The following is a 27,813-nucleotide window of genomic DNA, read 5'->3' as shown; positions in this document are numbered from 1 at the left end:
TTCATATCCCCATTGCAGCTGCTGTACTGCTGAACAGGCTACGCCAGAAGTTTGGAGGTCCACAGATTTAATCATTCCGCTTGTCACATGACAGCAGCGTCAAGTCAGACGGTATTATCCAATCAGAACAAGAATCGGTGGCATAGCGTAACCGTACTCGGCGGTGATTGGTTGAATCGCCTGTCAGGCATGATTCAGGGCGTCGCATGTCGACGCAGCTGTCAGATGCAGAAGCGGAGCTTCTAACACGAACGTAAAATACAGAGGTTTAACAGCCTGCTATACACGAACCTTCTGAATTTCTGAGCAAGGATGGTTTTGTGAGTAACAGAGGTAAAATTGTATTTCTATTAAGTCATAAAAAATAGTGCCGGACGTTGATGTAACACCCGCTTCAACCAACGGTCCTCTGATGTTTTTAGCATGCACCTAGCTAACGTTAACGGTCACCTGGCAGTGATAACGGCTTTGTCATGGAAAGAGAATAGGTTTTCGGTCTGTTTGACATGACATTTGTTTTAGTTTGCTACAGTGGCGTTAAATAAAAGGAATGTCTTGCCATTAAATGAACCTGTCTGACTTTTTTGTGCTAAGTTAGCTAACGGTATGGTTTGTTCATGTAGACAGGCGTAAACTGGGACCCTTAGACCGTTAATTAACCAACAGACCCTTCTGCCTTTAAATGACAATACCTCATGATGTTTTTCCCCACCGACAGGAACACATTACGATTCTCACTTCTCTATTGTTCTGTATTAAAAGACTGTATTCCCCTGACTTATTCCTGTCACTGGTTGTTTTCCGTCTTTGCCCTCCTACATAGAGCTAATATTCCTCAGCGTCACCTGACCACGCTGACCCCGTCCCATCCTCACCCTCACCATGGAGCTCGCCAGCAACTACGTGCTGATCCACGGGAAGAACATATCCCACAATACCCTGGCGGGCTCTACTGCTATACCTCACATGTCCATCGACAAGCTTTTCCCAGCTCTCCTAGAGTGCTTTGGCATCATATTATGTGGCTACATAGCTGGCAGGTAGAGTTGTGCAAAGATATTAATTGATAGAAAAATCAGAGTATGATTCCTAAGAATCCTTGGTTAAAAAAAAAAGAAGGACCCTCAAAAATGACATCTCTGATTGGAAATACTCATTAGCCTTAGGCCAGATGTTTATGCTAAGTACAGATATCCATTTGTTCTCTTTCTGGCCTGCATGTTCTCATTTAGCATGGTTGTTGGCATGCAGAATACAGCACATTCTTTACAATCATGAACACTTATCAGTCTAATGTGACTGTGGTTGGTAAAAGAGTGTTGCATGTTCAATTGGAATTCCAGAGACACCCTGTACAAACATAAAAGTAACATGAGAAAAACAACAGTGTGCTTTAAGTGTTTGTATCTCTTCATTCTTTTCCTATTTCTAGAGCTGATATCATCACAGAGAGCCAGGCAAAGGGGTTGGGGAACTTTGTGTCAAAGTTTGCTCTCCCAGCTCTGCTCTTTAAGAACATGGTGCTGTTGGACTTTGGAGATGTCATCTGGGCATTTCTTTGGAGCGTGCTGGTTGCCAAGGTCAGTGTCTGTACATGTCTTTACAAATGGGGATTCTTTTTCTTTTAATATAAATTTGATTTAAGAGGGTAAAAGTGCTAGAACAGACTGATTTCTGAAATAATACCAGATTAAACTATGGTAATAATTATGCATGAAGTAGGATCAGGTCCATTGTTACTGGGAATTTGATTTGGTGCTTTTGGTTTTAATTAGCACATAATACATATGTCCAAGGTATTAATGAGGCTGACAGCAGAGGGAGCCTGACCTTGGTGTTTCCCCCTTTGTGTATATGCAGGTGACAGTGTTTGTGCTTGTGTGTGTGCTGACTCTGATGGTGGCCAGTCCAGACAGCAGATACAGTAAAGCTGGCCTATATGCCATATTTGCGACACAGAGCAATGACTTTGCATTAGGATACCCCATAGGTGAGGCTGACACAAAACACTGATGATCACTGAACACTGATGTCATCAAATTTGTCATGTAAGAATACTGTTTTTAGACACAAAAATATCTATCCCACTTGTTCTTTCTGCTCTTTTCTCCTAGTTGATGCTTTGTACCGCAGTACATACCCAGAGTACCTCCAGTATATCTATCTAGTTGCCCCGGTGTCCCTCATGCTCCTCAATCCTATCGGCTTTGCACTTTGTGAGGTGCAGAAGTGGAGGCAGGCCAGCCATACACATCACAGCACTGTTGGTATTGTTGGAGTTGTAGTCCTACAGGTGATATATACACACATATTCATAAAGCTTTTTTTTCAAACTGTAGTTTAAGCAACACAATCTAAATCTGTAAATGGCTACAAAATGTTTTATTAATGACTTATAGCTGTAAACACTTTGACTTGCTGCTTTTTCTTTCCACTGCACTTCTCTTACCTCTGCAGGTGATGAAGAACCCTGTAGTATTCATGGTAATGATAGGAATCATAGCCCATTTTGCCCTTGGCCAGCAAATCCCTGCTGTGCTGTCCGAGTTCATAGATGGTCTGGCTAACTCTTTTGGAGGGGCAGCCTTGTTTTATCTGGGCCTCACCATGGTAAGTTTGTTTATGTTGAGCACTTTGCACTGTGTTGCTTTAATTTTTATTTAGGAAAGTTCTACTATACAAGTGGACTACCATAATCATATTTTGTTCTGAATATTCATTTGTCTGCTAAGAATAATTTGCTTTAAAAATTTGGCTTTGAACAGATTTTTAACCATAGGAATCTGAAGGATAGCATCATTTTAAAGTGATGTCTCTGTTTCTGTGGCAGGTCGGCCAGCTTAGAAAACTAACCAGAGACACAGGAGTTGCCTTGATTCTCCTCATAACAGCCAAACTGTAAGTCTGACTAGGATGCTGTATTTATGATAGAGTGATTGGGTGGCTTCAGTTACTATGCTGTAAATTTAAGCTCATTTAGTTTATTGCACAATATTATCATTAAAGGAATAACAGTTTCAGCCGACAATAGCATAAAAAATGTTAATGATCGGTTTTGGCAGGATTGACAAAGTGCTCATAAAAGCCTTAAAGCTTTGTGTTACTGTTAAAATGTTTTGCATACGAAGTTTGTGTAGCTCAAAGAATTTCTTTGTTTTTCATTTCTGTTTGTATTTTTACTCATTACTGCCTATATTAAAGAAATAATACATCTTTAATTCAAAAAAGAATTAAGTGTTTCTTGTCTTAAGTATCTTTTATAAAATAAATAGACCATCAGAATAAGAGTAACCAGTGAATTCCTGTACAGGAGAGACTAAGTGTTCTTTACAATGACAAATCATGTGTATATAATGGTATGGACATCAGCTAAAAGGAGTTTTGAAATATGGGCATATCGGGTATCAGAAAAACATATGTAACACGCTAACACAAGAGTAAAGACCTTGAACAATATCATCCGGTGCACAGCCATGTCTAAGGACAGCCTCAGAATTGCCATAGATTTTTATCTTTCCCTCTTTGTCAAAATGTGGATATAAATATACCTTTATAAGCTTCTAGAAAAATATTTTTGCAAGGCTGGTGTATCTAACATTGTTGAATGATAGAGGTGTATCTCACTATAATATAATATCATATCCATATTCTAAATATAAAAAATGTTCCTTGCATCTAAAATTACATCAGAATATTAAACAATTACAGAAACAAACAGTTTATACACAATCGTTAAATATTGAATAACGTTTTTCGGCTTAACTGAATCACTTAAACAACATTGTCACTGATGCAGTTTAATGGATCTTTCTGTGTCTCTTTGCAGCCTTATTATGCCGCTGGTCTGTAAAGACATGGTGGATCTTCTGGATGTGGGAGTGAACAGCTCGAGTGCCAATCACACTAGTCTGTCTAACTTTGCTTTCCTGTATGGAGTCTTCCCAACTGCTCCTAGTGTGGCCATCTATGCTGGACACTACAACATGGAGCTAGAAGTGGTAAGTACCTTTGATATATGATATATTATACTGAAATGGAACCTTGTGTTTGTTGTTTCCAACCTCTGCCCATGATCAAGTAGTTTTATTTTAAAATAAAACTACTCCTACCCACTCAATAAACATACTGGATTTTTGAAGCATATGAGAAACAAAACTGGGTTATTTGATCTATTAACAACTGGACGCTGGTCAATTCACATTTTAAGAATAAGCCACAAAAGAATCTTGACAACACACATTAACAAAATATAACTTTTAACATGTAACAAAAATATAACATTTCCAATTTCTTGCCATTAGTCCACCATTTAGTCTTTTAACTGTATCAACAATGCTCAGTGTTCATACCCAACACCACGATACTATCACTCTTCTCCAGTTAAAGTAGCTCTAGTAAGGAAAGCACTTTGTAAATGTAATGTATATAAGCTGCATGTAAAGCACTTGTAACTTTGTTTAAAAAAATGTGCAGTATATTCAATGTCATTATTATTATTTTCATTGATGCTATTATATGTCTTTTCATAAGCAGTAGTACTGCTGTGTATGTACTGTGTCAGATCAAGAAAAAAAAACAAAATAGGTTTTTTTCAAATGTTAGTTTCTACAGTAAAGTTTGGTCAGTACAGCTATTAAGAATTTTTATTGTTTTATATCTCAGAGAAAATGTGTCAGTATATGAAAAAAAACTCCCCCAAAATTACATTTTGCCCATCTTGAGAACTTAAGAACTGATTAAGTGGATCATGTACCTTCAGTTTTAAAATGTCCTCTCTTGTCCTTTCTGAAGGTAACATCTGGGATGGTAATCAGTACGTTTCTGTCTGCACCAATCATGTACGTGTCTGCCTGGTTATTAACAATCCCTTTGATGGACCCAACCCCACTGGTGACAGAACTTGAAAATGTCAGCTTCAACATCAGCATTGTCAGCCTTTTGGCACTGGTGCGTATATGTAATTGCAGGTTTCTCCTGTTCTTCCATTTATTTAACACTAAGGAATACAAAAAAGCTTACACTTATCAAGTCTACATACAAAAATAAATCTATGTCTGTTTCCTCTTTTAGGTGTGGACCATAGTAGTGATGTTACTCAGTGGGAAATTCAACAGACTTCCTCACCTCTTTGCCTTAAATCTTTTCCTGGCACAGGTCAGTCTTTTATCTATACTCAAGAGATCTAAAGTTTAAAATATCTTTTGGTATCATAGGGAACACACACTTTCCTCTATTCATGGTCTTTAAGTTTGCTTTCCTTTGCCTGTTTGACCTGCAGTACTGTCTTCTTCTCTAGTTCTTAGTTTGTGTCAGTATGATCCTGTGGAACTTCTTGGTGAAACAAGAGGGTAATTTGATTAGCAAAATTGTCACCTTCACACTGCTCTATGGCTCTCTATACAGCACCTACATTTGGACAGGTATGTGTGCCCGTCAGTTAAAATCAGTTAGACAACATTTCACTCATATATGTATTGTTACTTGTGTGTACAACTTATAAATGAATATGATTGGATTTGTTTTGTTCTTCAGGTTTGATCCCTCTCTGCCTGGCACTAACTAACAGAGATGATCTACTGAGACTCCGTCCTGGAGTATTCATGGTTTTAGGTTGGGGGTAGGTCAACATGAAAAACACCACATGATTTTCTCTGAAACCATATAAAGTTTTTTTATGACATTAAATTAGTTAATGAAAAAAGCATAGCCCAATCTAAATTTAACACATATGATGAATTTGTTTGATTGTTTGTTTGGTTGTTTGTTTGTTTGTTTGTTTGTTTACATGTAGGGTACCCTTCCTTATGGTTGGATGCCTTTTGATATTAGGGGAAAGGACTGATGCCATAGACTCTGCTTTTTTCTATGGCAGAGCTCAGGTTAGAAAAATATCTGTTCCAATAAGTGTTTTTTCTTGTCTTCTGTCAATTCTCTGCTAATCTTTCTTGTGTCCACTCAAATCTGTCATGGAGATCTTTAATTGGATCTATTAGTTTTAGTTCAACATGAATATCACTGCATATAAAGTCAAAAACACCATGAAGTAGTAAAAAAAGTTGTGTTCTCATTCTGTGTCTTTGTGTCTTCAGATAATCAGCACAGCAGTGGTGCTTGCTGTCAGCCTGGGGCTCGGTGCTGTTTCTTTGATGGGCCTCAGCCAGGGAGACAGAGAGCAGAGAGGCTATGAGGCCTTGAGTAGAGCGGCAGTAACAGGCATGAATGATGAGCTGAGGCCCCCTGGTGGCCAGGATGACTCACAACAACAACAACAGCAGCATCAACAGCTGGTAGCAAATTCCCCTGCCTGCAGCATCAATTCAGGTAATACTAGCCTGCAGTTACCACTTGTGTTTATTACCTCTGCCAAGGAGGTTATGCGATCGGGTGCGTTTGTTCATTTGTTAGCAACATAACTCAAAAAGTCATGGACAGATTTTCATGAAATTTTCAGGAAATGTCAGGAATGGCATAAGGAAGAACTGATTAGATTGTGGGACTGTTCCGGATCACCGTCTGGATCGAGGAATTTTTTAAAGGATTCTGTACTATTGGGTGATAGGGCTAATGGCAGAGGTCTGCGCTGTTACCACTTTACACCAGGAGATGGCGGACATGAGTAACTTTATCAAAGTTTTGGAGTTTATAGAGTTTGAAAGACACACCAGGTTGAGGAGACGAGTCAGAGCGTAACAGAGAGAAAGACAGTGAATTGTAGCGAGAATACTCACAATGCTGGGAGGAATAGAGGAATATTCACCCTGACTTTCAGTCGTGACTTTCAGTCGTCCGGTGAGTCCATGGGTGCTTCTGCCATGATAGTCCACATGTAGTGAAGCCAATGCTTTGCCTCACCGTGTCTCCACCCCACCGGGGAGGGAGTAATTGGCGAATTAGATTTTGGGAGTCATCCACACTGTCTGAATCCTGAAATGTTTTTAAAGGATTCTATACTATTGGGAGAAAGGGCTGATGGTGGAGGTCTGCGGTCTGAGTGCTTTTCTAGTTCCTTCGTGTACTCAGTTTATTTAACTCATGGCACCATTCACCTGAAAACAAGGTCTGATCTGTTTCCAGACCCCACTGGTTTCTCTCCTCTCCAGTCCTTACCGGACATGATAGCCAGCACGCAGAGGGAGCACACAAACAGCACAGGTAAAAAGATCCATCCATCATCCCCTCACATGTAGTAAATGTGATTTGTACCATTTAAATTATATGACTCACTATTTGATATTATTGTTGCTGTACCAATCTAGCCATTACAGATACCATAGCAAGACACAGCCAATGGCCTGTTTAATCCTAAAAGAAAATTGTCATCAATTTTGATCAATCTCATTCTTCAAAATTGGTTCCTTGTGTTTTTCTGTGATTACTAGGCTGTTTCTTTGTTGTCAAAAAACTACAGGGAAACTACGTCAAATGAAAAGATCAAATGTTTAAAGTGTTGAAAGCTTTATTGACTTGATAGCGTCTGATATCTGTATTTAATTTCACTGGAGTGAATCCCTGCTATCTATTTCCAGGCCACAGTGGGGCACTGTTTGATGGGCAGACTCAAGGCTCTACCTCATCTGAGCAGCCTCTGGACCTGCCGCCACCCGGGCTTCAAACCACTGATGAAAAACAGACTGTCAGGCACGTTCTACTCAGTCTGCTACTCAGTGTCAGCCTGCTGGCGGTGAGATTCTAATTGTTTGTGTGTAGATCTGAGTGTGATAAGCAAATTAGCAGGAGGTGAAAAGGGAGAAGTCACACATTGTCACCTAGTTGCATGTTAGTGCTGATGAAAGGACAGTGTGCTTCAAAATACAGCATTTTTCCACCATCAACAGATGTGACAGAGGGTAGAGTACCAAATATTTCTGCGTGGTCAAGTGACCATGTGACCAAAAGTGAAATCTTAATATGTTAATGCCAAAACTAGTCTTATTGTCATCTACATCAGTGATTGTCAAATGTTTTTTTGCTTTGTTGTTGATGTTGTAGTATGATGCATGGTTGTTCAAATTCACAATGCACACCCTGACATGCCTCACTCCACCATTTGGGAACAACTGAATTACATACTGTGTAATCCAAGGAAAATCCAAACCCTTTTGTATTTGCATTTTTACACCAAATTATCCAAAATACATGCATACGAAATAAAGGCATAGTGAGAAAATGCGCAAAATACCATAGAGAATATTTAGTTGACTGAGAGATTGTCCAATTTCTAGATATTTTAATACATTATGATATTGCGAGTTTTAGGTGTTTTGGTGTGAACACATGTAAAAGTATCTTTGGTTGTTGTATTATCATAGTAATCAGGTATGGTTGTACAAAGTCCCCTGCACACCTTGACTTGCCTCAAGGCACATTTGAGAACCATTGATCCAGATGCTTGCACTCTGATGAAGATCAACCAATAAACTAAACTCACTGCTAAATTGTCTTGCATTGATCTGAAATTAGAAACTGGTATATAAACATGTAAAAGTAATTTTACTGGTGTCATATTGATCAGCATCTGTCTCTATATAGAACCTGTCCAGCTGTCTGTGGTGGCTGTTCAACAAAGATCCTGGAAGACTTTACCTTGAGCTCCAGTTCTTCTGTGCAGTGGCTAACTACGGACAGGTACCACTGTGTTTCATGTACTGTATGTCTGCATAAAATCTTAGATATTACTGTTACTACAAGTATAAAATGTTATTTTCTTGATTCAGGGTTTCCTGTCATTTGGGATCTTTGGCCTGGACAGACATCTCATCATCCTGCCATTTAAAAAAAGGTGAGCCTTAAGGGAACCGAGCCCCTGTTTGACTTGTTTATCATAATTTCTGTATTTGTTATAGATCGACTAATCACAATAAACTGAACAAAAATATTATTGATGTGTGTTTAAGGTTTCTGGGCCTGTGGCAGGGCAGGGATGTTGAAGATTTGAGTCCTTCAAGTGTACCAGAGGAGGTCAGACTGACATGTACCCAGTTTGTCCGCTATCACAAAGATCAGTGTGTACAAGACATTGTGCACACTCGCAGGTATGAGTAAGATTCTCTACGCCATAAGTCATCATAAGTTATAAATTGAGCAGAATGGTTTGGGTCAGTTTGTTTTTCAAATACCCTCTAAGTTCAGTGTGTTTTTTATCATTCTGTGTGAAGGGAAATACACATGTTGTAAGCCTGTGGAAAGTAAACGAAAGAGGAGATGTTAGCTAAGCTTGACTCAGTCAAAGCTTGGCTAAAATCAAATGCCTTTCTGTTGTCTTAGACTTGCCTGACTTTTCTTTGTGTCCTCTTTGCAATTTATCTCTTTTAACTTTTCTACTGCTCAAACTGACTTAGTTAAATATGCACATTTGTTGCCATTTAGCTTGTAATGCATGCCTCTATATCTTGCATCACACAACTATTTGGTTGACTGAAATTAATATAAAGCAAATGATGTAATGCAGGCTATAGCAAAGACCTTGCCTGTTTACTCTTTATCACTAAGCAGATTGAACTGATATGTTTTTTATGCTGGTTATAAAATCTAGCCTTCCTGCTACGCAATGCTATACCAGAAATTTCCAAAACTTTACTAACTTAAACCTTGTCTATTGTTTATTCTAACACTTTATTTCCCCTCTTTCTCCTTTTATAAATCTTCCCTTTAAAACTTTCCTTGGCCTGTCCTTTCCTCCTTTTTCCTCTTTCTTTTAATCTTTATTGCCTCCTAGTGGCTCAGGGGAGAGTGTGAGCGCTTCCACAGGTGAATCCTTCCTCTGAAAATAACAGGTTTGGAGGAGGAAGAGGAAGACTGGAAAGGGAGGAGGCTTTGAGTCATTCTCCTTCAAATCAGCCCCAGCACCATGACCTGTCTCAGGATCCTCAGGAGCATCTAAACCAGACTTTTCACGAAACTCAGCATCTACCAGAATCCTGCAGCCAGTATTTGCTTCCTTCGAGAACTAAGCTTGAGCCTGAGAATGATGACCAAGCTCATGACACAGCTAATCCACCTCACCTACACCAGCATGATCCTGCTTCAGGCTCATCCAGTCTCCAGCATCATCCCCTGTCCCAGTCAGAGTTTGTGTTTCGGGGCAGTGACTTGGTGGACTGGTTGGTAGAGCGGGATCTGTGTGCTGGACGAGCCGAGGCCGCTCTGTATTGTGTGCGACTTCAACAGGGAGGTGTGATTAATTATCTGGGAGGTCAGGGAAGCTTCAGGGATGATCCCACTGTGCTGTACAGCTTCACACAGAGAGGAGAGAGAGGAGAAGAGGGGAGGGATGGTCCTATAATATGCTAGAAGAAGAGGGGGAGGGTATAGATCAGCAAACCATGACATGACTGAGAGTCGAAGCCAAAGCTGAAGTGCCTTAATGTATGGTGTAGTTTTTCCAGTGACCACTGGACAGGAGAAGGTGACAGACTCAACATCTTTGTTAAAAGGGGTTTGTCCTCTTAGCCTGTTTGCTATTTACACTATTTGATGTATATCGGGGCAAGTATTGCATGATTGTTTCAGGTTGATATTAAAGCTCCTGTCAGGACTTTATAGCTGGTTAAGAAACAGATTGAAACTAGAATGGCCATCTGAGGCGGCAGACCCACGCCTAAGCAGCGCCACCGAGGAACGCTCCCATTGATCACTATAGTGTTCAAAATGTCGAAGTCTGAGAAAAACCGAACGGGTGCGCGGATCATCACCAAAATCTATTCGATTCTTCCCTGTCACTATCCCAATATTCCCTGAAAGTTTGGTGAAGATCCGACTTTCCGTTCTCGAGTTATCTTGTAAACATACAAAGAAACAAAGAAAGATACGGAACTCTTTACATAACCCCCTGACAATTTCATCGGCGTGGGTAATTATTATTGAAGTCCAAAACAACTGACTTTGGTTAGTAGTCAGAACAATAACAGCACACTGCAGAAAAATAACACTATTTTGCAAATTTACAGGTTCTGCTTTTTACGCAGAAATCGCCAAAACCAGTATAACTGAAAGTAGCTTACGGGAGCTTTAAGTGAAGGTTTGACTGAAATGTGTCATTGGATATTGGTGATAGTTGCTGCTTGCTTGCCAAAGGAGTTGTAGAGACATTTGATAAAGGATAAGAGGAGAAAAAAAGAGTAAACAAGCACCCCCCTCTTCTGACTCTGGACAAAATCTTCACTTCTTTTTCCTCTTTAATCAAGGATTAATTAACTACTCTGAACTGAGTTGGCATTTAAACATCTTTCTCTCTTCTGTATATCTGTGAGCCAGTGAACTTAATGAGGATGCACATTTTCAAAGTCTGAAGGACAAACATAAGCTTTGTTCTCAAGGACCAGTGATCATTCATCAGCCTGTTGTCATGAAATATATAACATTGCATTTAGATAAGCAATGAGCTGCAGAGCTTCTCACTTAAAGCCAATGGCATTATTGCCTGCTCGTTGTTTTATGTTATCTTGTTTTCTGTTGAATCATCTTGAATCTGCTTGTTACTTCAGCATTTGATATTTTGCACGCCGTATTATTTAAATGCTGGTTTGCATTTTTAAGTTGCATGACTCCAAGCAGAACAGATGTCTGCTCAGCACTAAATAGTTTGCACTGACAGAATAATGCCATTCATTTTTTTTATTATGCAGCTCTGGATCTCTGTCATGTGACGATGCTGCAGGAGCTATGTGTTATCTTTGCATTGAGTTAATATTTTTCTACTGTAAACTTGAATTCTTTGACTGGTACTGATTTACGTAGGGAGAGTAACTTACTGGATTTATTTGGCCAGTATCTGAAATAAGCACTGAGGTCTTTACCATTAAAACTGGCTATAATTAGGGATGAACCAGTAGGTCTGCATTGATTTATTTGGTCCTGATTATTAATGCTTAACTTTTTGGGGGGACTGATCTTAAAGACACTCCTTAAATTCAGCGTATTTGAACCACAAGATTGCATATTTATTGCCAAAAGAAATTTAAAACCACTTAAGAGCCCTTTGCTTAAAGAACCACTCTGCTAATGTAAAGTTGTTAGACGTAAATAAGCTGGATAACATCATGATTACAGTCCTTAACTATAACATTAAATAAGTGTGCACTGACTCTGGTGGGTCATAACCACTACCACTATGTTTACAGATAGTGAATCTCCCATTGAGTGACTCCAGCACTCTGTACACTACAACTGTTGTTTGCCTATTTAATTGCTGCTGCTCTGTGTTAACGTTACTGTGAAGATTATTGTGTGGAAGCAAGGTTGTAGAAGAAGCATGGACGCACATTGACAACAGTTGCTGGCTTTATTCTCATTACATGGCAAAAAAAAAGAAAGAAGTTCATTATGTGAGCCCTGAAGTATTAAATCCAAATTCAGGACATTTCTGGGTTCTCCTGGATCCATTTTTCTTTTTCTGCCACTAATTGTATACAGTATGTGTATATGTCATTGTCTTTCCACATCTAACATCACATTTTGTTAATATGTATCACATCAAATACTTTTTTATCGAGTTGTTTTATTGAGTAGTGTGCCTGCCTGTGCAAATGTTAGGTGTGTTTTTTTGTGTGTGGGTGTGTGTGCATGAACAAAAGTGTCTTTGCGTTTCTGTGTGACGTGTGTTTGTAACTAAGTGAAGGAAAGCACTAAGAGTGAACAAGCCACAGTTTCAGTGTTACTTTTTGTTGCTGTAAATTAATCAGGGTCAGTGACTGTGACCGTGGAAAAGGCACAAATAAACTATTTGCATCCAAAATGTGTGTCATTCACTAAAGGAAATCAATAAAAGCATTAGTAAACAGAAACACAAATGTATTACAATAGTACAGATTTCCACAGAAAACTCAGCATTGTACAAATCATAATGGATTGAACTATAAGACATTTTATAGATTTGTATCCTCTTTCAGACTAGAGAAGTTTCACCTTTTATTTACATTTGTTGATCTTTGGTCAAAAAATTAAATACAAAAAAATGTCCTCCCATTGCCTAAACAAATGCCTTGCCACAGTGTTAGCAACTTCTTTCAGGTTGCTTTCACTTGCCAAGTATTATTAAGACTTTCTGTGCAGTCTCTTGGCGCTTCAGTGTCTCTGACAACCTCACATTCATGGCAACTCTCAGCAAGGTTCTCATTGTAATGAGGGCAGCTGTGCTGCCATTAAAATGTGACTCTTTTCCTTAAAGCTCCAAAACTCTGCATTGCTTTCAACCTTTAATAATATGACATCTAAAAATGAAGACATGGCAATGATAATTAAGGTATATTTTTATCTTGTACATTAAAAAACATGTCTATAAATCACTTGTGAATTCAGGACAATCTGTGGCAGACTGCCTGAAGTCAGAACAAATGTATAAGTTTCTTCTGCTTGTGTTTTTTTACATCCTATAAACTAAGAGCTGGACACTAAAATGTGAATAAAGAATTTGAGGTGAATTTTGAGGTGATGCACCAGGCGTTCATTTCAACAGTTATAATTTTGAAAATGCAAGCTGCTAGCATCAATTTAAAACCAGCGCACAATTTTAAACAAATCAGGAAAAATTCTGAGTTTCAACATTTGAAATGTTGTCTTTATGGGATTTGAATGATGTTATACAAACCACCTTGTTACAATTTTTTTACATTTTAGATGCCATGTCACCTTTAAGTAAAGTGATTAAATGGGAGGCTACTGTTTACACCTATTCTCTATAAAATCTCTGCTTTCCAAAAACTTGAAAGTAGTTCACAGGATCTTTAAGAGAAGGTTTGACTGACAGGTGTCATAAGATATTGGTGATAGTTGCTGCATAGAAAATAAAATTATTAACTACTAAACTTCCATATTAAATCAGTTAAACTGATAGCAGAAGAGACAAGGTGCAACATCACTGCATTAAAAGGCCACACTTGGTATATGTGATCTCATCATAATTTTGTCTTTGGGTCAAAGACTTATTGAAGTGTAACTTAAAATGAGGCTACATCTGTCATTGACACTGCCCTCTGAATGTTACAGTTAAAATCATAGCCAACAGCGGCCATCATTAGAAGCTCTACTGTGGATCTAAAAAGCTACAGTATAAACCCCTTTGTGAATACAGCCTCAGCTACAGAAAGGCACACGTTGAAGTGCTTTAAGTCTCAATCTTTAGACATTTACAAGTCCTAATTTGTTAAAAAACAATTAACTGCATGCAGACCCTGAATAAGTAATGGTAGCAAACTGAGTTACTGAGTAAACATAAGAAAAGAAAAATGATTGTCTAGCTGGTTAACAGTCTGTTCAGCAGACTGGAAAAACCATCCAAGAATAAAGGGAACATGAAGATTTGTGAAGACATCCAGTGACTCTAAGCCAGAACAGTTTCTTCACAGCTACACGGAGTGAGGCTTCCTGAACAACTCTAAGCTCCTTTATTACACAAAAATGCTATAAAGCACTGGTGATAACTTGGCAAAAATGGCAGCACACCAAAAATACAGGTTGGATTTACCGCTACTGTCATGTTGGGCTCGGAAAGACATATGATGCACAACTGACTACTGAAAAGAAGCCCTGATGGCTCTGGGATGAAGAGTGTGTGACAGCAGTCAGAATGTCTCACTAAGATCACAACAGTCAAATCTGTCAAAAAGTTTTCCCACAATAACTTAGTGATACAAATTTTGTTGCTTGGAGTATTTTCATATTTATGGGTATGAGTGCTGCCTCGGTGTTGACATGTTAATTTAAAGTGTTATTTCAACATCATTAAACTGATCTTAAGATGCTCACACTGACAGTTTCTGCTCCTCACCTTGGTCTGAGCAACAGGCTCACTTTAAAGTAGAGCATTTTATTAGCAGGAGATTTTAATAATGCCAATTTATTGTTTATTTCATTCATGATTGTTATAGGCTGATGGATGAAGTCTCTTTGTACGAAACTTCATGCTACAGTCAGGACCTGCTTGGAAAAGAAAGTTCCCATCTCAATAGGAATATTTCTGGTCAAATAAAGGCTGAATAAAAACTGTTTTGCCCTCAGGATATCAACTCTTGAGCATTTTCAGGAGCAACTATGAGGCCTAAAATTTTAAGACATATCACTGAAAATCCAGGAGCCTTAAACATCCCTCTCAAAACATTTCCCTTAAACTCTGTCCCAACATTGAGAAAGGAAACTAGTGTTTAGTCTGGTGCTGCATGACCTAAACAAACAGATGGCACTTTCCATATGAGAAGTCTCCAGTGTGTCCTTACAGGTTGAATATGGCAAACAGTCAAATGGCCACCTGAAAAAAATGCTTCCTCTTCCCACAATCATTGTCTCTTTCGGTGATTGAGATCTACCTGGCTGGGCCCGTTACTGTCCATACCATCCACCTTTAGGTGAGCTTTGCTGTAATGTTTGATCAGTGCTCCGGGGACGAGAGCCATGACGGCGATGGCCAGGAGCTGGGCCAGCGTCCCCCAGGAGAAGATATCATCCAGGGAGGAGATCTCAGAGAGGATGGAGCCCGTGCGGACACAAATGAAATTGTAGGGGATCAAACCTAAGGAGTGAGAAGTGACAGCTAAGTTATCAGGGTGTTTAAGTGGTAGCACATGTGTGTTTGAAGTGTGTGTGTAGTCTCACCTATGAACACAGAGAAGAAGAAAATAGGCATAGGGATGTTGAGGACAGGACAGGTGATGTTAAGGAACCAGTTAGGTGTCATAGGGAAGAAACGAAGGAAAAGAAGGAAGAAGAACAAACTGCTACGATTTTCCTCCACCTGACCGAAGGAGGAGAGAAAGACGATAACAAAATGACAAAGATGTGGAAGAAAAGGAAGTGGAGAGAAGACAAAGACAGAAAAAAGGTAAGATGCATGCAAATTACAAGAAAATACACTGATAAGAAAGCAGCATAAAGGGTTGATGTGCACTTTTCAAATTGAAGATATTTTTGACAACCTACCAAAGTAAAATTTATTTAAAAAAAAACTATATGGATAAAAGTATTTGGCTTAACCTGATAATAGTTGAATTCAGGTGTTTCATCAGAGCCGTTGCCACAGGTGTATAAAATCAAGCACCTAACCATGTAGTCGCCATTTGCAAACATACAAAATGATCCTTCTAAAGAGCTCAGTGACTTCAAGGGTGGTACTGTGATTGACGCTACCTTTACAGTAAGATGGTTCGTGAAATTTCACAAACCTGCCTGACTGCACTGTTACAACTGTGAAGTTTGGTGGAGGGGGGATAATGGCATGGCCCTGACCTTCACCCCATCAAGAACCTTTGAGATGAACTGGAGTGGAGATTGTAAGTCTAGGCCTTCTCATCCAACATTAGTGCCTGACCTCATGAATGCTCTTCAGAAAGAATCCAATAGAAACACTCCAAACTCTTGTGGAAAGCTTTCCAAGAAGCTGTTACAGTTGCAACTCTATATAAAGGTAGATATACAGTATTTGAAAACAATATCATTACAGCCCCTGTTGGTGTAATGGCAAGGCAGCCAAATACATTTGACTATATAGTTTAAGTTAATCAGTCTTGCTTAGCACAGGTGCTTTTGATTTTATGGGGCTCCTTGTCATAAGTTTTTTTTGTTTAGTTTTTTTTGTTTTAAGTAATGCAAGTTGTCCAACAATTGTTGTCCCAGTCCTCTATTCCTTTTATTTTTCATTCTGAATCGAAATTTGCATTAATTTGCATTTCCCTAACTTCTCTTCTTTCAATGTAATAACACTGTGAAATGTCACATAAACAATTGAATCCAGTCTTGTGACTGACAGCCCCCATGACCTTAAATGGGATGAGTGGTGCAGATAATTGGGGGAAGGAAAGACGAGTGAATCCACAACAGTATTCACATAGCTTATTTAACCTTAAGACCTCTCACAAGTAGGTAAAAAAAAAGAGTAATTTAAAGGATCTGCAGGAGCCATGATGAAGCAATACATGAGGGATATTTTACTTCAGAAAGCCTTTTTTACTGTAATTTTTTCAGTTATGGTATTCATGTTACTTTCCACCAAACGGAAACAAAAAAAAGAAGCAACTTTCAACCACTAATATGAAAACAGATTTTTTAATAGCTGCATATTTTTGTTTCTAAAAGCGGATCTTAATTGATAGCAGCAAATCACAGAGGTTGAGAGGTTAATGGAAAAAAGGTTAAAGGTTAAAGGTTTAAATGTTAAGTCTTCATAAGGTAAAAGAAAGCTATAGTAAAAATACATTTTAGCAACAATGTTAGAGGTATACTAAAATGGCATGCCCAAGCTGGTTGCTACCATAAGTGTAGAATCATAGTTTTGTAATTGACTGGACAGAGATGTTACTGTACCTTCCTCTGCAGCATGGCCACCTTTTCAGGGAAGACCTGAACCACATACTGTTTTCCAAATGCTGATGAGAGCAGGAAGCAGAATGTGGAGCCTGACGTGGTGAGGAAGCATGCCAACACCAGACCCTCCCAAGGCCCAAATATCGCACCAGCCAGCATGTTCTGAAGCAGAGATCAGCATATAAAGGAATATTGACTTGTTCAGAAAGCTATGGTCTGAAATAAAATTGATCACGCTCCAGCATATAATCTCATCAGACACTGTCTTGGTGTGCACAGGAACAGCTAAAGCTGGTTTAAATCCTTTTGATTAGACTATTTTCAGTTTGTACACATCTACATTGATTCTCTATACATAGTTAAAAAATAGTCTAGGAGTTCCATAAGTTTTCTGGTCTGGGACCAATTCAGTTTATACTACTTACACATAAATACAGTATATACAGTGCTTAATAAATTTATTAGACCACTTGTCTCAGAGACCATCCAGCATCATGAAGTGCTTTAATGCGGACTCTTTCATTTTCAGTGAGCTCTCCACCTTTTTACCATATTGAACAGGAATGAGGAATTTCAAACTGAATTCACCTTTTTATACCCAAATTTGAACCGGCTCACTGGGCTTCTCTGAGAAGTCAGAAATTAATCAAGCATAACATTCAACCACTAAAACTATTTTTTCTGTTCAGGAATGCAAGTAAATAACTATAATTTGACATATTAATCAAGAAATAATAATGTGCTTTACTATTTTTTCAGTTTTTTTGTAAATCAGTAAATTTGAAAATTCATGGATAACAATAATTATATTTTAGCATTAAAGATATTATTTGGGTTAAAGAGCTTCTACATATTAGTGTAATAACCATTGCAGAAACATAAAAAATGATTTTGATTTTACCTATTTTTACCAGCGCTGTTAATTTAGGGCAGCTGTGACATAAACCTTACTTTGGGTGGTGGTCTAATAAATTTGTTAAACACTGTACATCATACAGACTGAATAACAACACTAAATCAAGTCTAACATTCATAAAGTGCCAAGCCACTGCATCTATAACCTAAAGTACAACTTGACTTCACTGACCAGAATTTTGCCTCTGAACAAACTTAAACTGTAGTGCTTGGTTCTAAACCCCTAGTACAAATAATAAAGGTGCACCTCACGGCATTATCTTAGCATCCAGCTCTAGCTTATAGAATCTGAGTAATTACTTTCTTGAGATCAGTTTGTTGTGATTTGGCACAATATAAAAAACTGATTGATAGGTCTTACCAGAAAGGAGGAACCAGGGATAGCAAAGGACTGTTTGTAGAGGTAGGCGCTGCAGAACAGCAACAGGACGTAGCCATGATGTTCTCTTTTGTAAAATTTGAGCGTCTCCGCAAGCTCTCGTAGCTCATCCAGGTCAGAAGGGAACTTCAGCCTAGACAGAAAGAAACAACAGAACAAACATTTTTAAAAAATATATCAAGACCTGGACTTTTAAGACTGATATATTATTTGAAGGAAACCATTTATATCATAAGACTAGTGTTGACAAAAATATTTTTCATTAATGTTCACTACACACATATTGCTCAATTTTTTATCTACCCAGTCTGTAATGGCTATATCCAGCTCTGACTTAATTATGTTCACCATTTACTTCAAGACACTTTTTGTACACAAGATCATTTTACGAATCACTTGGAGATGCCGTCTACAAATCAACCGGAGGGGCCACAAGAGTTGAACTATTCTTGATTCACCTCAAAAGAATCGAATGTTTAAAGTTACAACTCATGGTAACTCTTGATGAAATAAAAGCTTTTGTACTCCGCCCTCGTTTTCCACTATTCTGCCACCTTTAACCAATTTTTGCCACTTTGTTTGGATCTTTTCTTGCCAGAATTAATCAATTTTTGCCACCTTTTGCCCATTTTTGGCCCATTGTAAGCATTTTTTTCTTTTTGTTTACCCTATTTTGCTGCTTTTAATCAATTTTTGCAGCTTTTTACCCATTTAAGCCAGATTCTTACTACTTTTCGCCACTTTTTGCCATTTCTTTTTAGTGATGCACCAATGCATTGGTGGAAATCAGCATCCAGTGGCCTAGTGAGCCCTCATTGGCATATAGTTATTTTAAACATTGGTATCAGCATCAGCCCTGATTTTCATAATCGGTGCATCACTACTTCTAATCACCATTTTTTTTTTTTTTTTTTTTGCATTTTTTGGCTCATTTTTAACAAATGTTTGACATTTCTTTTCCCACTAAAATCAAATTTTCCCACTTCCCATTCACTTTTTGTCTCTTTTTACAGTTATTGAGTTGTTTTCTAATAAAGTTGTCTCCTTTTTTAAACTTCATTTTCTGGCATCCTGAGGTTTTTAAGCACATCATGGCCTAGCTATAAAGTTTGCATTATTTTCCTAATCAGTTAGTTCAGTGTGCCCATCCACCTTGTTAGTATTACTATTAAAAAGGTAATTATGGGGGTTTACATTTTGAAGAAGGCTGTATTGTACTAAAGCATAAATAAACTAGAATGGCCGTCTGAGGCAGCAGACCCGCGCCTAAACAGCGCCACCGAGGAACTCACGCTTCCACTGATTACTATGGTGTTCAAAATGTTGAAGTCCGAGAAAAAACGAATGGGTGCGCGGATCATCACCAAAATCTAATCGATTCTTCCTTGTTACTATCCCAATATTCCCTGAAAGTTTGGCAAAGATCCGACTTTCCGTTCTCGAGTTATCTTGTACACATACAAAGAAACAAACAAAGAAACAAACAAAGATACAGAACCCTTTACATAACCCCCTGCCGATTTCATTGGCGTGGGTAATAAAACTCATTTTTTGTTGTTCTGATAAAGGTGGCTGATATTCAGATTACATATAAAACATGATTATCACAGCTTAACTTGATAATGGACCACAATTTTGCTGACCTCCTTGGTCCCCCACTTTGACTGGGCCTCTGAAAGCAGTTCCCTTTACGCACACACACCGGTGGCCTTGATCATAGGCATAAAGTGATGTAACGGTTCCTAAAGTGAATGCACACAGGTCTCAGAGGAAGTAAGTAAAATAAGGAGAGCATCAGGATCCAATCCCAGTTAAACCCCAAGACCTAAAAGGTAGTAATTCTGATGAAAACAGTGAAGACTATGAATCACTGAAGTTTACATGAAAATTGCAAGGAGGAGTAACACAGAAGTTTTCATAGTACCTGACATTAACATCTATCAACATCTAATCTGTACAAAATAATTGCTGCAAAATTTAAAAGCATGGGGAAAAGGCCATGTATGTCAGTGCATGTGTATGTGTGAGCAACAGTGTGTGTTTGTGTTTGTGTGTGTGTGGGGGGGTAACGTGATACATTTGATTTCAGGACAGAAATAGCGTCACTGCCTGCAGACTTGACTAGAGGGTAGGGACACAGTTCTAAACACACACAACCCCCCCTTGAAACTCAAGATGCTGACTTCCTCTACCAGCTGCTGTAGCTTCAGCATTCCTTCTTTCTATTGGTCGGTAGACAAACATTCTGTGAAGTTATTGGTCAGCAAGTTGATGATGCTTTGGTGCTCAGATACATGAACTCACAACTTGCATGAGTGTATGTACAGTATTTAAGGAGGGAAATGTGTCATCGAGGCAATTTTAATTTTGCTCTCACATAACTCGAAGAGAAACACCATACACATGCACAAACACATGCACATACACCAGTATTTATATACAGGGACAAACTCCCCAAGGAGAGGGGGTTTTTACTATGAAGTCACTTTGTCGCGACTAAGATATGATTCAAGGCTAAGTTGTATTAAGTTAACAGTTGAGAAAGTTCCCAAGGCAACTTGGGATTCAACCACCCTTTTTTTCATTATGTATTTAACACTGTGATTTGTTGTTTTTCATTTTCAACATGGAGACAAACAATTTCAATTTTCCATCTCCACTCTCCAATCAGTAGTCTAAAGATATTCAATTTACACAGATACTAAGCTGAAAAAAGCAGCAAATCCTCATATTTGAGATGCTGCAATATTGACAAATGGCTTAAAGGATTAAATGGTTATCAAAGTAGTCTGAAATTATTTTTCCAATGGCACACTCATCATTTTAGCCCTGAAAGTGGCATGAAACAACTTACCAAGACTGCAGTATTTAAGACATACTGGGGCTATATAGTGGCATTCAGCAATATTGAAATCTTTCAAGATAAATTATAACGTGCAACTTTTCCCCAATTTGAAATGTAAAAAATAACTGTTTACTTACAATCTATTCAGAAGTTTCTCAAATTAGCTGTGACTTTCTATGTGATACCCTACTGAGTATGGATAGGCTTAAGCCATCTCTAACTTTTACTGCACCATTGCCCATTGTAAAAAAGTTACAAGGGTACCGGTGAAATCTTCTCTTAGAAAAAATGGGCTGATTCTACAAGTTCCCAATCATTCATCAGTAGTCATCAACAGCACTGACCTAAAAAAAAAAAAAAAAAAAAAGTGACGACAATACTGGACATTTCTACTATGAGTGTTTTTTAATGCTTTTTCAAAATAAAAGGACCATAATGCATTAAGGCAAAATCAATTCTGGTATCAGACATTTACTGAAATTTTCTAAGCTTATTTACAAAAAAAAAAAAATACCAACATCTGTACATTTCCTGAGCCGCCATCTTGCCAATGATAACAATTCACCATACCCCTCCATACCATACCATAAATCAAAATATGTTGGGCTAAGCAGTGGCGGGCAAAGAGTGTACTGGGATAAAGCTGTAGTCTCAGTGATGCCACCCACTGGTTCTGAGTGATGACAGTGTTGTCCCAAACTAAATTTTCTTTCTACTGAACAGACAAAGAGCTGAAGCTAAGATGGACCTTTAGCCTCCTAGCAGTTACTCTGCACTTGCCTGTCAGGTCAGCCACACCCCCAATTACACATGACTTTTATCCTTAATACAAATGAGATATATATGCTGCTAATACATATATAGCTAATACATAGCTATTTGGTCCAAAATCGATGAATGAACAAGGCTGTAAATGGGTATTTCTACTGTCAAAATGTGGATTTAATATGGCTGTTAATGGGACTACCAGGGCTTTAGGAGAAAGCCTCAAGGGGACATTAATCCAAATAAAAGCTTGTTTTGTTGCCTAGGTTTGGCACAACTGGCACACTCTGCCTTAAATACTTCGACTGTAGCTGCTGAACTAAAAGTAAGGCTGAAAGATTTCAAAAAACAGTAAGTTGCAGTTATTTTCTAGGGAATGTTCATTTTAAATTCACTCTCATTTTGATTCTAAAAAACAGTAGCAACACCATTTCAGAGGCCTCCAATTACCTGGTAATTTTACAGTAGTAAGTGTAATCATCTAGTCATTTATCAAGAACAAGGTGGTGCTTAGCGAGTATTAAGTTGGCATTTTACCAAGTATTAACTCTGTTTTCCCAAGAAAGTATTTACCTAGTAATAATGTATTACTTATTGAATAATTCATTGGAATATTGTGGCAATTCTCTGGTAATTGGGTAGTATTTTCCCAACCCTAACTCTACCCATACACCTAATACCCAAACCCTAGAGGGTTAGAGGGTTAGGATGAAATACCACCTAATACCAGAGAACTAACACAGTATTACAGGGAATATTTTGATAATTAATACAGTAATACAAGGAAAATAGTTCCTTTATATTGCCATATTTCTGAGCCAATTTTACACTGATTACTATACAATTACCAGGTAATTAGGGCCCACTAAAATAATGTGCTAGCAGATAGTCATAAAGAAAAACAAGGAAAATTTGACTTTTGCAAACTATTAAGAACTAAAAAGAATGACTCTTTTAAAAGGAATGAGAAAATTGCTCAGCTTCAGTTAAAAGAGTGTACAACACAAATGAAGGCTAAAAAAAGTTTCTTCCCTTGACATAAAGGATCAAAATGCTTGATTATCACTAAGGATTGTGATCTTGGTTTTTTGATGGCTCCAAGATATCTTTGCTTTTGACCTCACAGATTATTATGTAGATAAAGAACAAATATTGACTCTAACACTGTCCCAGCTAGAGTTTTTATTTTTTGTAGCTGTTTTAAATAAATAGGGTTTTTGTTTGCCTTTCTACAGACTGTCATACTTAATAGAGGGGCCATCCTGCATAAACCTTTGGTCTGTGCCACTTATATAAGTTAAGGATTCATTTTGCTGCCTGTTTTTTGTTTTGTTGCAAAAAACAGCCTTGTTTTGAACAGATGAAACTTAAATGCACCACCACAAACACAAACATAGAATCATGACAACACAAACAAACGTAGCTTCACTTAGCTCACTCAGCTCATGTGTAAAGGATTTGATTAGTGACATTATGATCTGAGTAATATCAGTTTAGTGGGTGTGAACACACACACACACAGGCACACACACAAACGGATCATGCTCTTGGCATCAGAGAGTCTTGCTCGGCGTTATTCTATCATCCTTACACATCCTTGCACTTGACCGTCTGGCACATTGCAACATACCACTTACACGACTCACACACACTCACATGCAGACACTCAATTATAGAAATAAGCAACAAAACACACTTTAACAGGCACATATACACTCTGAGATGTGATTTATCCAGTCAGGTTGACTTGACAGGTATTCATTTCTTCTTTAACTCACTCTTCAGAGATCATATCTCAGTATGCACTGGGAAAGTAAATATTGTTGAGGGGTCACTTGACTGTTGGACCTCAATCTTGGGGGTTGGAAGACCTCCAGGGGGTCAGGAGGTACGTATGAAGGATCAAAATGTCTCAGCTTCCCCATCACAGGAGTCTGGCCTTTCAGACTGCCCTCTAATTTTTGTTTCATCCTAATAAAACAATGTAAGGAGTGAAATTTTCTAAAACTTACTTCATAGGCAGACATTCATTCATTCATTATTTTGCGGCCACCAGTCAAGTTGGGAACTCATCATTGTGGAGAACACAAGACAATGAAGTTTGACATACATTAGGGATAAACATCAGACTTTAGCTGATGTAGGTCTGTTGATCCAGCCTAAAACTCTACAAAAATTTTCATACATTTGTAAATTATTCACAGTCAATATGAGCTTATATTTATAGTTCATATATATTGAATTTAAATCTCAGAAGGAATGTTTTAATATCTGCAGATATGATCAAGGCTTGGCATTATTTTTCTGCCATCCATCCCATGTAGCTAAAAGTCACTAGCCACTTTGAATTTTCACCAGCCATAATTGAAATGTTGGGAGATAATGTTATATCTTATTAAGGCTGACTATGCAATTTACTAGATCTACAGTCTTTTGAAATGTAAATGAACACTGACTCCAAAATTTAAAGGAGTTACCCTTGTCCAACCTTGAAACATAACTGACAAACAAATATGGGATGAAAGCTGTGCACTTGCTTGGCCACTTTATATATTATTTAGGGAAAAATTTCCCTTCTTTACGTGCAAATTGGACTCAATGCAGATAAGCATCTAATTCACAAAAACTGATGCCCACAGCTGATACATTTAACCTGCCAAAGTGGCTAGTGAGAGTAACTGCTGTACCTGCCACAGCCGAAATCCACCTGCATTTGGCAGGTGTTAATGGACATGATCATTAACTTCTGAGCTCATATCCTCCATAGTGATATCATGGTAACATTGTGCATCCCAAACAAGCAGTTTGACACTCAATGTTCACATTACTATATTTCAGGGGAAAATCCAGCGATGTGCCACAAACTTGAGAGTCATTGCTTGTGGTGAAAGAAGACGACTGACTCAAATGAAGTGTCAGACGGACTGGGGGAGTAACAACTATCCTATACATGTAGTAAACAAAATGTCACAATAAAGGTGCTAAGTTCAGCACACATCCAAGCATTTTATTTTACTAAGTTCTCCCATAATGAGTAATTCCCACCTAATGCCTCAAGATTTCAACATATTTTGGTCATTATCTCAAGACAGCAATTCTGGTTTTCTTGTGACATTGAGTAAATTTCTCAAGATCCCTAGAAATCAGCTGTAATTAACATTATCATGAGAACAGAGTTAAATGTATGGATGCAAGTCCTCCTAACTCATCATACAAAGGCATAAGCATCATATGAACCTGAAAAAAGTACAATACTGTTTCATAAATAGGTCTAAAGTGACGTTAAATCATATGTGGCAAAATAAGACCATTACAAGGTTTTTATCTCTAAACTGGCGGCCTTTTTGAGGAAGTGTCATTTATAACATTAAGGTAACTTTTTCAGCTAACTTTATGTGCCTTAAAATTTGTATTGCTGTCTTAATTGATTAAAGCACTGGATAGACTTTGAATCCATTTATGTCCTCCAATTTTTACTTCTGTCCTGTGTCTGTGTTTTATTGTTTGTTTTATTGTTTTTTAATTTTTACTGTACAGCATTTTGGTCAGTATTTTGTTGTTTTTAAATGTGCTTTACAGATAAATTTGGATTTGGATTTTGGATTTGGAATCTATTTTTGAAAAGTAAAAAGCTTTTTTTTAAAAAAAGTAGACCACATTCATGACGGATTTGTGAAAGATTCCTGATGTCAGCGTCCACACTAGATTAAAGCAGACATGAAAAAGCTTCTACTCAGTAAAATGTACATTGTTAAAAGAAATGTGTGCTTTTTAACTCACTTTTAATAACACAGATGTGTCTACTAGAGTTTTAAAGTTGCACCACCCTCCCCCATTGCCCGTACCTGTACTCTTGGACTTCCCCGTCCTCCCCCTCGGAGCCCGGCTCGACGTGCATGGGTCGCGGGGGAAGATGAGTCGACAGCAGGTAGAGGTAGACAGTCGCCGCCGTCAAGATGGCAGCCAGTCCGGCTAAGGAGCGCATGTTGCCCCCCGCTGATTCTCCCTGTTTCAGTGGTAAACTCCAGCTGGAAAACTCTGAGGCCAACTCTGAAAGAAGGGGAACACCATCTGCATAAAGAGTCGGCGTGTTGTAGCTCAGTTGGACGACACCGAGGAAGGGGGGTGTCACTTACCGGGAAACGGGTTACATATGACGGTTGACATTCTGGCTGGGTTCGGCTGAGAGATCACATGGCAGCCGGAGACCAACAACTTTTAATGTCGGGGGAACATTTTCCCTTGAGACTACTCAATCTAATATCTAAGAAGTAATGTTCTCAGATTTTGTAAAACAACAACATGTTCCCTAATGGGCACATTAAAGCAGTGTATTTAAATTCAACTGAACTGTCTGAAACCTGCTGCTCTCTTGGAGATCGCTCTGTGTATGAACATACACAAAGCTGACACTAGAGGGGGACATAGTAGGCTTAAGGCCAGGTGGCGGGGCCCTAAAGAAACAATAACTTAGATGAAGATTTGAAAAAACAGACAACGTTAATAAAATGGCAGTAGGCTACTTTTTTATTAATTTGAATTTCTGCTTTTTTTTCAAATGGCCTCTATGGGGCTTTAAAATGTTTCTATCTATCCAAAATTAATTACACTTTAACCTCATATGGAACAATCCAGTGGTATTTCTGCAAGTCTTTGCAACCTGGAAACAATGTAAATAATATGCCATCATAAAAGATTTTTTTCTAAATCAATCACAAAAATCTATAATTACTCTTTTGGTAAAAAGATTCTTCTGCAATTCTTTTAAAGCCAGGAACTCTGTATCCTCTAGAGCTGTATAAATTACACAATAAGTGACACTGGGACATGTACTATTGTATTAAAGTTTTTATTAAAATGAAACTGGAGATGTTTTAAAAGCTGTGTCACTGGCATTTATGGTGTGGGATTTTCTCCTGCAAAAGAAAATAAGAACAAAAATATAATGAAACAAATCACCGCTCACCGTTAGAACAAACGTATACCTTTTTGGCCCACTTTTTTTGACTGATTTTATTTATGGCAATTTATTCATTCATTTATTTATTTATTTGTTTGTTTTATCATAACTTAAGACAGATATTGACAGCCTTCACAGAAAGTAACATGAAAGTGTTTTTAATGCTTTAAACCCTCAGAGATGTAGTCACCTTCTGGCTTTTCATCAGTGATTGCTAAGAGATCATCTGCTGGAGATTCCTCATTGACAGTAGAGGGATCCTTCTTCTGTCCATCTTCTATTTTAATGGTATCATCTTTTAGGGAGTCATCTTCTACTGAAGAGGGATCATCTCCTTCAGGGTCTTCGTCGATTGTCAGTGGTTCATCCTCTGAGGACTCATCATCTTGTGAAGAATAATCTTCCTCCGGTGAGTCCTCGTATACTGACAAAAGATCATAACCTGGTGAGTCCTCGTCTTCATCTTTAGGTAAGTCATCACCAAGTGTAGATGTATCGATGGAGGAGTCAGTTGAATTATCCTCATGAACACCTTCATCATTATCCTTCACTTGGGAATCTAATGGCATTGTGTTAAACCCAGCTATGAGAGCGAAGAGCAGGAACACAATGTGCCCCTTCATTTTCTGCGAGAGAAACTTAGTCAGGCAACCTCAGCTT

General features: G+C 38.2%; 2 protein-coding genes across 4 annotated transcripts; one reads left to right on the top strand and one right to left on the bottom strand.

The window, feature by feature from the left end:
• Positions 1–87: 87 nt before the first annotated feature.
• On the top strand, positions 88–12,957 carry gpr155b (G protein-coupled receptor 155b). Of its 3 annotated transcripts, none has more exons than XM_041789186.1 (20): positions 88–320; positions 824–1,040; positions 1,433–1,580; positions 1,861–1,990; positions 2,115–2,293; positions 2,458–2,610; positions 2,831–2,898; positions 3,827–3,998; positions 4,792–4,947; positions 5,071–5,154; positions 5,297–5,420; positions 5,533–5,617; positions 5,792–5,879; positions 6,090–6,321; positions 7,075–7,152; positions 7,527–7,681; positions 8,530–8,625; positions 8,715–8,779; positions 8,895–9,032; positions 9,774–12,957. In XM_041789186.1, exons 2-20 carry the CDS (start codon positions 883–885, stop codon positions 10,288–10,290), a joined length of 2,826 nt encoding a protein of 941 aa, XP_041645120.1. In that variant the 5' UTR covers positions 88–320; positions 824–882; the 3' UTR covers positions 10,291–12,957. The 3 variants fall into 3 exon arrangements, with proteins under 3 accessions (XP_041645120.1, XP_041645119.1, XP_041645121.1); XM_041789185.1 differs by having other exon boundaries at positions 88–333; XM_041789187.1 differs by having other exon boundaries at positions 89–333; positions 9,716–9,915.
• A 128-nt stretch (positions 12,958–13,085) lies between these two features.
• On the bottom strand, positions 13,086–26,576 carry LOC121510872 (transmembrane protein 41A-B-like). Its single transcript, XM_041789188.1, has 6 exons — positions 26,330–26,576; positions 26,039–26,243; positions 18,566–18,716; positions 17,290–17,451; positions 15,586–15,724; positions 13,086–15,502 (listed from the first exon to the last, which is right to left on the bottom strand). The coding sequence occupies exons 1-6, from the start codon at positions 26,358–26,360 to the stop codon at positions 15,270–15,272; spliced, it is 921 nt and encodes a 306-aa protein (XP_041645122.1). The 5' UTR covers positions 26,361–26,576; the 3' UTR covers positions 13,086–15,269.
• Positions 26,577–27,813: the final 1,237 nt, after the last annotated feature.

This window comes from Cheilinus undulatus, linkage group 6 (genome assembly GCF_018320785.1).
Source record: "Cheilinus undulatus linkage group 6, ASM1832078v1, whole genome shotgun sequence".
NCBI lineage: Eukaryota > Metazoa > Chordata > Actinopteri > Labriformes > Labridae > Cheilinus > Cheilinus undulatus.
This window is presented reverse-complemented; position numbering and strand designations above follow the sequence as displayed.